Source organism: Biomphalaria glabrata, chromosome 15 (assembly GCF_947242115.1).
Source record: "Biomphalaria glabrata chromosome 15, xgBioGlab47.1, whole genome shotgun sequence".
In the NCBI taxonomy this organism is placed as follows: Eukaryota; Metazoa; Mollusca; class Gastropoda; family Planorbidae; genus Biomphalaria; species Biomphalaria glabrata.
Window position 1 is genome coordinate 10,542,403 of NC_074725.1, and position 13,314 is coordinate 10,555,716.

The 13,314-nt window shown below is 36.0% G+C and overlaps 1 protein-coding gene across 4 annotated transcripts in view; it reads right to left on the minus strand.

Annotated features, from left to right (window-relative positions):
- The window catches only part of LOC106055646 (stimulated by retinoic acid gene 6 protein-like), a 37,626-nt gene extending 26,358 nt beyond the window's left edge, over positions 1-11,268 (minus strand). Inside the window, exons 1-3 of one of the 4 annotated variants that reach the window (XM_056012905.1) lie at positions 11,030-11,268; positions 3,656-4,055; positions 133-196 (exon numbers count right to left, since the gene is read on the minus strand). In XM_056012905.1, the coding sequence (XP_055868880.1) occupies positions 133-196; positions 3,656-3,726 (135 nt within the window). In that variant the 5' untranslated portion in view covers positions 3,727-4,055; positions 11,030-11,268. Of the gene's footprint in view, positions 1-132; positions 197-3,655; positions 4,056-4,312; positions 4,379-11,021 lie in introns of those variants that run through there. The other 3 variants (XM_056012907.1, XM_056012904.1, XM_056012906.1) reach the window with 3 other exon arrangements.
- Between the last annotated feature and the right edge of the window lie 2,046 nt (positions 11,269-13,314).

Below are 13,314 nucleotides of genomic sequence, written 5' to 3' on the forward strand. Positions count from 1 at the left end.
TCAAGGTAATTAAAGTATATTTATTAACATTAATTAACAATAAAATACGCCTACATCGGTTCAGTTGTACTAGCTGTCTGGAGCTACAAGTCAACAGCCGGCCTACAACACAAACGTTATGAATGTACTTACTGCTGGTATGAGGGAGAATTGATAGAACTTGTAATGGTTGATTTCACTGACACACATCGGCTCACTGAGGAGGAAACAAAACACAAAAAATTAAACAACTTATGACACTACAAACTGGGTTAGCTAAGGGAAATAAGAGACAGTATTTGTAGATCTTTAACTTGTAACCTTTGTAGTAGATGTTTAGGAATTATTACTGTGCATTGGAGACTACAAATAATCAAAATTTTTTTCAACTAATTTGACCATAAAAAAATGTTCTCAAAGCATTTTGGAGGCTCCATTTTGTAATGTTTCAATATCAAAGTGTTCTGTATGTGAAGGATAACTATAGTTGTGTATCTTCCCAACATATCCGGTATAGAGAATGTTGAAAGTGTTGATAAATTATGCATTTTTAAAAGTTTACGATCATTTTGTGGACACTTTTTTGGGGGCTGTATTTTGGTTATTTCGCTTGTCGTGCAGAGATATTTTAACATGGCATTCTATTGTCTGTATTACCTACTTTCTCTCCCAAATGTTAATCTAATTTCTTATGTAATTCTTAAGGTAACCTTATTACGCCACAACATGTCTCCTTTTCGTTTCACTTTTCTGTCAATGTTATTTTATTGTATTGCTTATAACCGAACATAAAACTAGAAAATTAAACAAAGAGAATATTAAGCGCTAAGATGTTAAAGTTAAAATGTTGAAGCTAAAGTAAAAATGCTGGGAAAACCTCGACCACTTTACGTTGGACCCTACTAGTACTATTTAACATTTGTTACGCCCTAAGTTTACACTTGGCCTATTAACTCAGGGATATAAATGTACAAACCAAATTAAAACGCGTTGACTATAATGTACACATTTATCTCCCTTTGAATTGTTTTTTTTTTTTTTTTTAAATAGTAAAGTGTAGATTTACTTGTTTGAAATAAAAAAAAACTTAAGGTTCTCATCGTATTTGTTTATTTTCTGAGATCTTGCCTGTACACTGTAATACTACGAATTTCTCGTATTGATTCGCAGACCAATATCTCAATATTTTGCACAAAATCTATACATGTAAGTGATGTATTTGCTCATAGCTTATTTGATATTAAATTATAAAACCAAGCAAGAAAAATCCACCCCATTTTTAACAGCTAAACTTTTTTTTTATTCCATATATGTTATACAACATTAGTCGGAGGCAATATATACTTTTGTATACTATTAGTATGTGCAATAACAGGCCTATATGACTTTAGTCAGTGCTCATGAGAGTAATTTAGCAAGTGCTTTTGAGATACACAGTGATAACCAGATGTGTAGTTTAAAAGATGTTGTAGAACTTATTAATCTTATCTTATATAATACAGACGTTACTTCAAAAAAGAAGATGATTACGTCCTACGCGTCATGCATTTAGTCATGCATATTAACCAATGACTTAAATTCTTCCAAGTCACTGGTTTTCCTGGCTAGCTCAGGCAACCCATTCCATGCTCTAATAGCACTAGGGAAGAAGGAGTATTTGTACAAATTTGTCCTAGCATATGGGACGAGGAATGTGCCTTTATCTTCGTGTCTTTTAGAGTATTTTATTAAATTTTGTTTATGTATTTCAAGATTATGGTTCAGTGTTTTATGTATGATTGCTACTTTACTTTTGAGCCTTCTGTCCTGAAGGCTTTCTAAATTTAGTGATTTTACTAAAGGTGTTACTCTAGTCAAATGTGAATATTCGTTTGTTATGAATCTCACTGCTCTATTTTGTGTCTGTTCCAGTTTCTTAATGTTTTCTTGAGTTGAGGGGTCCCAAACGGAGGATGCATATTCTATTATTGGCCTAACCAAGGTTAAATAACATTTTAGTTTTATGTTCTTATTTGATTTATAGAAATTTCTTTTAATAAATCCTAATGCTTTGTTTGATTTTTTTTTTGTAGTTTCATCAATATGTGGATTCCATGATAGTTTTTCATTTATTATAACACCTAGGTATTTTGCGTTTTTAGTCTGTGTTACTGGTTTGCCATGAATAAGATAAGTGGAATTAATTTGTTTTAGTATTTTGTTACTCTTAACAACTGACATTTTTCTGGGTGGAAAGACATTCTCCAATTTGATTCCCATTTCTGTAATTCATCTAATTCTCTTTGTAAAATATCTGTGTCTTGTGTTGTTTTTATTGTTCTATATATTATGCAATCGTCTGCAAATAATCTGAATTTTGTTCCTGAAGTAATGCAATTTGGTAAATCATTTATGTAAATTAAAAATAGTAGTGGACCCAAGACTGTTCCTTGAGTTACACCTGAGTTTACTGTTATCGGTGTTGATTTAGAGCCATTTATTATTACAGTTTGTTCTCTCCCTATCAGAAAATCTTTAATCCACTGATGCAGTGGACCATTAATGCCGAAATATTTTATTTTTTTAAGCAAACTATGGTGGTGAACTTTGTCAAAAGCCTTAGAAAAATCTAGTAAGATAGCATCTATTTGTTCACTATTATCTAAACCTTTTGAAAAATCATCAATTAGTCCTATTAGTTGTGTTTCACATGATCTATATTTCCTAAAGCCATGTTGGTATGGTGTGAGGACATTATGTTTGTCTAAGTGGTTTATGATGTTGCTACATATTATGTGTTCTAGGATTTTACATGTGATGCTGGTAAGTGATACTGGTCTGTAGTTTCCTGGGTCAGATTTTTCTCCTTTTTTAAATAGGGGGGGGGGGTGACATTAGCTTCTTTCCAGTCCTTTGGTACTCTGCCCTGGTTAAGTGAAGCCTTAAAGAGTATTTTGAACACTGGGGCTAGCTCATTGCTTAGTTCTTTGAGTAATCTAGCTGGAATACCATCAGGTCCAGACGCTTTATTTGGTTTGGTGTTGGCTAATAGTTTTTGAATTCTATTTTCTTGTACTACTATATCTTCTATGTTGTCTACTTGGTTCAAATTCAGTAATATGTCTTTGTCTCCTGGAGCTGAGAATGCTGATGCAAAGTATTTGTTTAGGATGTTTGCTTTAGTTTCATTATCATTATGTATTATGTTATGTTCATCTTTTAATGGCGCTATGCCTGTTGTTTCCATTTTCTTAGACTTAATGTATGACCATAGGTTTTTGTTGTTATCTTTAGATATTACATTGTTTATGTATTCACTCTGCAGCTGTCTGCTTATTTTTTGGGTTAAGTGTTTAATTTTTATATACTTTTTGTAAACTCTTTCTGCATTAGTTTCTTTAAATTTTCTATATAGGTTTTCCTTCTGTTTACAAAGCTTCTTTAGTCTATTATTAAACCAGCATTTATTTATTTAGTTTGGTGTGCATTTAGTTGGTATATGATTTTCTATAATGCTTTTAAGATGGTTTTTAATGAAATTCCAGAGGTCATCGACTGGTTGGTTAATGTCTTTTTCTAATAAGAATGTTTGTTGAAAGTTTAATGCAGCTTGGTGAAGTATGAATGAACACTAATCTATGTCACACAGGATAGAACGACATTAACATTATATAAAGTACAATAAGCCACTACTTACTCATCAGTAGAGTTATCATTCTTGGCGTACTTCCAAAGGGAAGGCAGAAAAGATAAGAAGGAATCACTCATTTCTGTATGTATTCACTTCTTTTAAGTTCACATAAATATTCCGGTCTAGTTATCTAGAAGTCACACTACAGGGTCAGAATAACAGTCACACCAGAGTTCACACTTTGATCAATGAAATCGATGTGAGTACCTTCCTACACATTTCCTTTCCTCCTGAGTTTGTGTGTGTGTGTGTGTTTTCTGCTCCAGTTACTTGTAATTTGGAAGTTTTCTCCACCTGTGGTGTGAAACTCTGGTCACGCATTACTGGTCCCCCCTCCCTCTGTGATTAGATAAAAAACGGAGTAGGGATGCCACATCTTCCGTCCTCTCTGCACTACATGACTTTCCTAAATTCCAAAAGTATCCAATATATTAGAACAATAAAGACTATGTCATCAAATAATAGATCAATATGGTTAATTGTCCATAACTAAGCTAACCTCAAGTAATACACAAAGGTAGGCCTATACTACAGTTTAACTTCACAATATACTATATACATCACTGTAATAAATCACAATCAATGCATGGTTCTAGATTCTAATCTGACACTAAATTCTATAAACAACAAAATGGTACAGAGTCTAGAGTCTAACGTCTTTACACTTTGTGAGCGATCAAGCCCCGACTAGCAAAGAAAACAACATGTGTTCTTGTTGTGTGTGTCTTTGTGTACATGTGTTGACATATGCGTGGTGTGTGTATTGTTATGTGAGTAAACGTGTGTGTATATATATTCACATACCAGTGGAAATCTTAAAAAGCGATATGGCACGGATAGAGCAAAGAATAGCAAATAAACATTCACCCTCCACCATTCACTAAAACTCGTTTTATTTATCAAATATTCTGGTTTAGAGGCATCAATTTTCTATTATTAAAAAACACAGACATATTTTACATATTAAACATTCCGATGGGTGTGTGGGTGAATGGATGGATGAATTGATCGCTTAGATAGATAGAAAGATGGATAGATGGATAGATAGATGGATAGATAGATAGATAGATAGATAGATAGATAGATAGATAGATAGATAGATAGATAGATAGATAGATAGATAGATACCGAAAGACAGACAGAGGATAGATAGATAGATAGATAGATAGATAGATAGATAGATAGATAGATAGATAGATAGATAGATACCGAAAGACAGACAGAGGATAGATAGATAGATAGATAGATAGATAGATAGATAGATAGATAGATAGATAGATAGATAGATAGATAGATAGAGAAAGACAGACAGAGGATAGATAGATAGATAGATAGATAGATAGATAGATAGATAGATAGATAGATAGATAGATAGATAGATAGATAGATACAGACAGACAGAAAGACAGGGGATAGATAGATAGATAGATAGATAGATAGATAGATAGATAGATAGATAGATAGACAGATAGCGCACAAGCTAACAGACGAAGCATATAACTTGGCGTGACCTACAAAAGTCTCCAGTAGGCAGACACAGGCTCACTTCAGCACAGGCTATTCGCAGCTCGTAATGTAGCTACTTCAATAAACTCAACAAATATCAAGGTGAGCACACTCGTCTGTTACTTAACTCACGATTTCTTTTTTTTTTTATTTTTTGGCATCTACAAAGCATGCTTGAAGAACTGGGTCAATAGGTCGCTGAGACTAACTAGGGACCATAGCAGGATGTCAGATATCGATCATTTGGCACATAATTATATCACCCTTTCCTACTCTAGTGTACATTATTATGGTATGTATGTGTATATTTGTTACTATATAATAATATGGAGTATGATTTAAGTATCTAGGTAAACAAACCGTATTGGAAGTTATATGTTTATCGATGGGTTCAGTATAGATAAAGTTATGTTGTAGTTATTATTTGACCTGCCCCATGAAAAATTAAAAAAATAGGGTTTTATTTTTTTTTTTCAAAACTGTGTTCCGCGGAACCCTGATGTTCCGCGTGGCCCGAGAAGGTTTTCCACGAACTACTGGAATAATTAAATCGTAGAACAACACGTGAATTAATCTTTAAAAAAAAATGTTCCGTTAAATACTCAGAATGTGCGAAACACAGGGATATATTTCATTTCACTTCTATGACCTCCAAGTCAAAGTTTTCATATTTTGTACTTTCGACATTTTTATATGATATGGGATAGTGGGTGAATACTGCCGATCTAGTTTCCTGTTTATCAATAAAATGTTAGATCTGGTTTATAGGAATTATAAATGTGAAATATGGATAAATGTAATAAATACATTTTTAAATAATGTCAAGTGTCTCACGTAACCTTATTAATAAGGAGGAGTATTTTTCTAAATGTGAACAAGCCAAGTGCTGGTGAATTAGTTTCGCAACCTAGAAATGGCAATCTAGTCTCTAGGTTTACAGATATTGACAGAGCTGGAATCCTCAATCGTTGCCCCTGTATTTCGCCTTTTCGACATTAGTCAACATTCTACAACATTGGCTTTGCTTTTTTGTTATTGTTGTTGTAGTTTTATTTCCCATAATTCTTTGTCCTGATAACACATTCCTGTTGTTGCTGTGACAAAGGCTTCTCGTTGGGATAAAGGTGTCCAGCTTTTAACCATGCTGATGATGCAGCTTTGAGCTTGTCACAATGTAACATTATTATTGATTATTATTGTAGAAATAAACTAATTTTCATTCTCTGGCACTTCAGGGGTTCGAAAATATTACTACCCCTACAAATTGGTAGATCCATCACTGTACATTGATATTTCCCCCTAAGTTCTACATACTGATCACTGCTAGATGAAACTGGTGACGTTTTGGGCACAGAGCGTGGCTTTCAAACCAAAAGACCTGGGTTTGTGTCCTGGTTTAGAGTTTTAGCTACACGGAATGAATTAAAATTTGGGGAGTGTGCTGAAATAATTCATCAACTGATGAAACTTTGACCACTGGGATGAGTGGACCTTAATCTACTGCCCTATTGACCGTAAGGCCATATATAAGGTATAGATATCAAGAAGTACATTTAGAAACTGGAACAGACACAAAATAGAGCAGTGAAAAACAGAATCTAATAAAATACTCAGAAAGACACAAAGATAAAGGCGCATTCCTCGTTCCATATGCTAGGACAAATTTGTACAAATGCTCCTTCTTCCCTAGTGCTATTAGAGCATGGAATGGGTTGCCTGAGCCAGCCAGGAAAACCAATAACTTGGCAGAATTTAAGTCATTGGTTAATATGCATGACTAAATGCATGACGCGTAGGACGTAATCTTCTTTTTTTTACTTTGATGTAACGTCTGTATTATATAAAATAAGATAAGTACTGTGTACTGGTATTGTCCTAAGCGTCCATGTTTCGAAATCTTTGTTTGTTTTGGGGGCCAAAAAACGGAGGGAGTAATTTATCCAGCCAACTCTGTTCAGCGACGTGTTTAACAGAAAGGCAGCCTATTATAGCACTGTCCACAAGAGCAGGAGGACTTCCATTTTTTTCTTTTTCACTTCTGGTGTTAAAGCCTTTGATCATTTTGTTAAGTCGTTCGTCAACCTGTCTGGCCAAAAATTGTTTTTTTTTTTACACAGATTTGTGTGTGCAAGGTAAGCACTAGAATGTTGACACTAAATGAGAATCCCAGACACAGGAAGTGATGCAGTGGAAGTGGGGCCCATTCGACCTAGAAATGTTATAAATAAATAAAAAATATCGTTAGTGTTAACCTCCCTTGTGTCACGTGGTGTCCGACCCTCCCCATGTCAATGCAGACGTCTCTCCAATATGCATCACTAACAATAGTTAGAATTAGGCCAACACACGTATACGTATGCACTCTAAAGACCGTGACCTTACGGTGTCTGTTGTAAACATTCAGTACAATTAGATATGTAAGAATACAAATAAGCCAAACATTCAGTACAATTAGATATGTAAGAATACAAATAAGTCAAACATTCAGTACAATTAGATATGTAAGAATACAAATAAGCCAAACGCAGGTCTGGATGTTAGAGGTCTAGAGAGGGGCGGAGGCCCCTAATTATTTTCCGAAAATTAAAAAAAAAAAAACACTTTTTTTTCAAGTCTCTCAAAAAAAAAATGTCTGCCAACAAATAAAACTATTTCAAATAAGAATGTAGCATATTTTTTAAAGTAAAGTTCCCCTTTCAGACTTTGTGGTCTATAGGTCATTTGTTTCTGTGGTTCTATATCATTTGCAGCCATCAAATTCACTTCGCCTAGGGCCTCCAATTATCTAAGGCCGGCCCTGCTTAAAATATTATGCAACATTGAGAGACTTGGCAACCATAGTAGGCCTACATTAGTCAAGTCTAGAGGAAGTTGAACTGTAAATAAAGAATTTAACCCAGAAGGTACCAAGCTGTTTTACAATGAGTGCATACAAAATGGAATTACAATTCTGATGTTTAGAGGCTAAACTGCAATACGTGTTTTAAGGGTTAAGGAGCAACAGCCAACGTTTCATTATCTAACAGAGTCTACATCGTTTATTTTGGTTGAGAAACTCTAAAACTACTCTAAAGGAAAGCCTCGGAGTTAAGGCGCGTGTGTCTTCGAGAAAAAAATCTGGGGATATTGATCCAATTGCGGCCCCAACATGTCTCTTCTGCCAAAATATTATCCTCTGACCTACTTAGATGTGTGGCCACATGTGTTACTTATAAGAGCTTTTACCAAGGTTGAACTTTAGAATTCACAAGACTTTAGTGCTGATTCAAGGGGAGACAATGTTGCTGGAGTCGTTTTAAACACCTGATACCTCATAGATTTTCCTCCCCTGTTAATGAAGTTCAATTCACTTTCAGATGTTATTCTTTTAGCATGCTATTTACAACATTTAAGATTAATCATTTAAAAAGTGTCATTTTTAGCAGTCACAAATGTGTCTAATCATCGTCAATCGAGCTGTACATTTATTTCACATTGTGCAAACTCAAAATACAGAATAATTAACGTGGGTAACATTTAGTAGAATTACATAACTGGTTAGTAAGGTACTCAACCAGCTACCCGTCGCATCAGCGTGGCGCCTCCGTGGAAACGTCTAGTAGTGGAACTAGATAGGCCAAGTACGAGTAGCGAACCAGGCCCCAGCAGGATACCCTGGGGGAGTTTTTTTTTTTTATCTCACTCGAGGTGGGATGGAACAAAAGTCAGCAACCCAGTCCAACAAGTACGGTCTCTCAGCTCTGTCCATGGCCGTCACTGCTGGGAGCCCTCAGACTGGACAGGGGGGAAGAGCCCCATGTCCAGGCCTGGTTGTTGGATAAAAGCCTTTCTAACGATCAGTGGGATAATGACGCCTACTGCCCCGATTCCCTACTGGACTTCATTGAAGGTGCTTAACCAATTTTATAACGAATGCAATTATGTGCATCGATTGCCCCTACTGGACACTTACAAATATACAATACAGAATTATTAACTTGGGCAATATATAATGTCCTAAGTTAACTGGTTAGGTGCTCACGGACACATTCTTATATGCTTGCGATTCTTGGACGCTGACTGCAGATCTCGAGAAGAGGATCTAAGCAATGGGACTCAGATGCTACAAAAAGATCCAAGGTGTCACTTACAAAGATTGCATCACGAATGAAGAGATTAGAAACAAGATTAAATAGCAATTGGACCCACGATGACCTGCTAACCATTCTCAAAAAACTAAAACTTTATGGCCACATCACAAGGTCATCAGGGCTCGCAAAGACTTCCTTCATTAAACAGTACCAGGAAGAAGAAGAAGAGGAAGACAGAAAGCGATGGGAAGACAACATCGAAGAATAAACAGGCCTGTCAGTGAATGAAATTGCATCCAGGGCAAAGGACAGGGTGGAATGGAGAAAAACGGTTGACAGATCTTGCGTGGTGCGCCAATGGTCCAACACACTAAGGGATAGGTGAAGGTGCTTAACCTCAATAAATTTGTATAACGAATGCAATATGGTACAGATTCCTAATAATGAAAAATCTGACTAAAGTTGCAGGTCTTATGTCTGGTTGTTAATAGGAATTTGGCTACTTGTTTAGCTTAGCATATTATGTAGGTATGCTTAACTAGTAGCACTATTAGGTCTATAGGTCTACTGGTGTAGTAGGATCACTATGCCATAAGTCTAAAGGTCTACTCTATGATAGAAGCCCTACTGCTAAAAGTAAGTCTCGTAAGTCCTGAGTAATATTCTAATCAAATTGTACTTCTATTAATGTGTCATCGTAAACTTGTGGTATTATAATAATGAGTTCACCAGTACAATATTTATGAAACAGTTCTACAACAATCATTATGAAACAGTTCTACTACAATCATTATGAAACAGTTCTACTACAATCATTATGAAACAGTTCTACTACAATCATTATGAAACAGTTCTACTACAATCATTATGAAACAGTTCTACTACAATCATTATGAAACAGTTCTACTACAATCATTATGAAACAGTTCTACTACAATCATTATGAAACAGTTCTACAACAATCATTATGAAACAGTTCTACTACAATCATTATGAAACAGTTCTACTACAATCATTATGAAACAGTTCTACAACAATCATTATGAAACAGTTCTACTACAATCATTATGAAACAGTTCTACTACAATCATTATGAAACAGTTCTACTACAATCATTATGAAACAGTTCTACTACAATCATTATGAAACAGTTCTACTACAATCATTATGAAACAGTTCTACTACAATCATTATGAAACAGTTCTACTACAATCATTATGAAACAGTTCTACTACAATCATTATGAAACAGTTCTACTACAATCATTATGAAACAGTTCTACTACAATCATTATGAAACAGTTCTACTACAATCATTATGAAACAGTTCTACTACAATCATTATGAAACAGTTCTACTACAATCATTATGAAACAGTTCTACTACAATCATTATGAAACAGTTCTACTACAATCATTATGAAACAGTTCTACTACAATCATTATGAAACAGTTCTACTACAATCATTATGAAACAGTTCTACTACAATCATTATGAAACAGTTCTACTACAATCATTATGAAACAGTTCTACTACAATCATTATGAAACAGTTCTACTACAATCATTATGAAACAGTTCTACTACAATCATTATGAAACAGTTCTACTACAATCATTATGAAACAGTTCTACTACAATGGCTAATCTACTCAAGTCGTCGTACTAGTCGTAAAAACGTGAATCAGAAACTTTTTTTTTCCATTCATAATAGTTGGAGCATCATAAATTAAAAATAAATATTTTAAAATAAAACTTGTTGCTACAAAAGATTTTATAAAAAGCACATTGAAACACACTATATCACCAAGTGGATTGCCTCCCTTCCAACGTATGTAAAGGTTCTTTCCCGGGGGGTTAAAAACCAAGCACACTAGCAACTCAAATCGACTAGAACGTAATCCAAGAATTGTACTCCTGGAAAATGCCACAATCTCGACACATGGATCAAATCGCTAGATCTAGATCCTATCCAGGGAAAAGTACAACACTGACTAACACAATTTAAAAAAAAAGAAGCAATGTTGACATCCCAAGGTCCCTAGCCAGAAGGTCATGAAGAGAGGAGACGGTCGATGAAAGCGCGCTTTAAGCACGCTAACGTTGTGGAATGGGGAGGTGCGGGGGGGGGGGGGGGTTCAGGTCTCTGCCAGGTCTGTGCTGGTGGTTCTTCTTTGAGTTTCTTTCTTTAGTCATATATTTTTTTGCTAACTGGGTTTCGTCATACAGGCCGATGACTTCGCCATTAGCTGTGGCCTAAGTTGGGATGTTGTGATGAGAATGATAAAGATTTAAGGCTTGACGTTCGAGTCAAAGACCCGATTTTCAATTTCGTTGAATTTTGGCCTTAAATAAGGGCAGAAACAAAAGGGGGGGGGGGGGAGTCAAATGTAACAAGAGGGAAATTAGACACTGGGGAAAATTTACAAGTTTTGTTGCTGTTGTTGTTGTTGTTGTTATTGTTGTTGTTGTTGTTGTTAAGGTGCTTAAGTTATTAGATCTGAGGTTAGCAAGAAAAATATGTAAAATTTTTATTCTATTTTGTTCTAAAACCATATCGCCTTTTTATTACATAGAAACTCTTGGCCAAATTCGAAGAATCAAATTCTGTACTACAGGCTTTGAAAAGCCGCGGACCGTGCCCTCCCTATATCGGCAATATCATCATGGCTTCACACGCTATAATCCAAGTTAATGGAGTATTGGCAATAATGGAGTGGGTAACGAGCCACATAGGTGTGGCTGGCAAGGAGTGGGTAACGAGTCACATAGGTGTGGCTGTCAACACTGTTGCAGACTCTTAAGCATCCCACCGAGTAGCCTCTCAGTTTCCATTATCCTCTGGCAAAATTTTTTAAAAATATGTCCCAAAAAAAGCCGTTGGATTGTGGGACATTCTGATGCGCCCTGACCTGACCGGGCCTTCCTTTGCTGGAGGTCACCCAGGCCTAAACAAGCTATGATAGCACAGTGTATCCCAGGCCATTGTCTCGTTGGCTCATATTTCTCACTGGTCAGTTCAAACTTTGAATCACGATGAGGGGAGGGAGAGGAAACTGGCTCATATTCTTTTCGCATGTCCAAGTCTTGTCGATTTCCGTCTCGAACAGTTCTGGGAAGCTCATACGTTCTTGACCAGTATGATGACCCCAAGTTCTTGACCTGTATGATTACCACAAGTTCTTGACCTGTATGATTACCACAAGTTCTTGACCTGTATGATTACCACAAGTTCTTGACCTGTATGATGACCACAAGTTCTTGACCAGTATGATGACCACAAGTTCTGACCATTATGATGACTACAAGTTCTTGACCTGTATGATGACCACAATTTCTTGACCATTATGATGACCACAAGTTCTTGACCTGTATGATGACCATAAGTTCTAGACAAGTATGATGACCACAAGTTCTGACCATTATGATGACCACAAGTTCTTGACCTGCATGATGACCACAAATTCTTGACCTGTATGATGACCACAAGTTCTTGACCTGTATGATGACCACAAGTTCTTGATCTGCATGATGACCACAAGTTCTTGACCAGTATGCTGACATACCAGTATTACGCACAAGAGTGGGGTCTCTGTCCAGCACTTTTTAAGAGATGATTTGAGCCTCTCAGGTCTTCACTTAAATGTAGTTAGATGACGGTGATGAAACGCGGAATATTACTTCCTTCGCGCAGTGCGTCTGGCTAGGGTCAATAGGAGATTAATTATTATTATTTTGTAACTGACTGCTGCTCATCATTTCCCGCGTGAACTTTGAAGTCTCGTGAGATCTTCAGCTGTGGATAACATTTTGTAATGAGACATGCATGGAGCAGATATAGTTCATAATAACATAACCAATGACAGTTGACATTTACGTGGGTAGACACTGACACTGTGTGTGTATGTATATGTGTGTGTGTGAGAGAAAGAGATAGGCTGTGTCTACATGTATAAGTGTAGGTGGTTGACTTTCATGGTGGTATAAAAGAAATGAAAGAACAAATCGTGACGTCGAGACTATGTTTAGAAACACGTATTTAGGTAAGATCTTAATCAAGGGGAGAGAGTCGAAGAGACATCTTCAGATTCA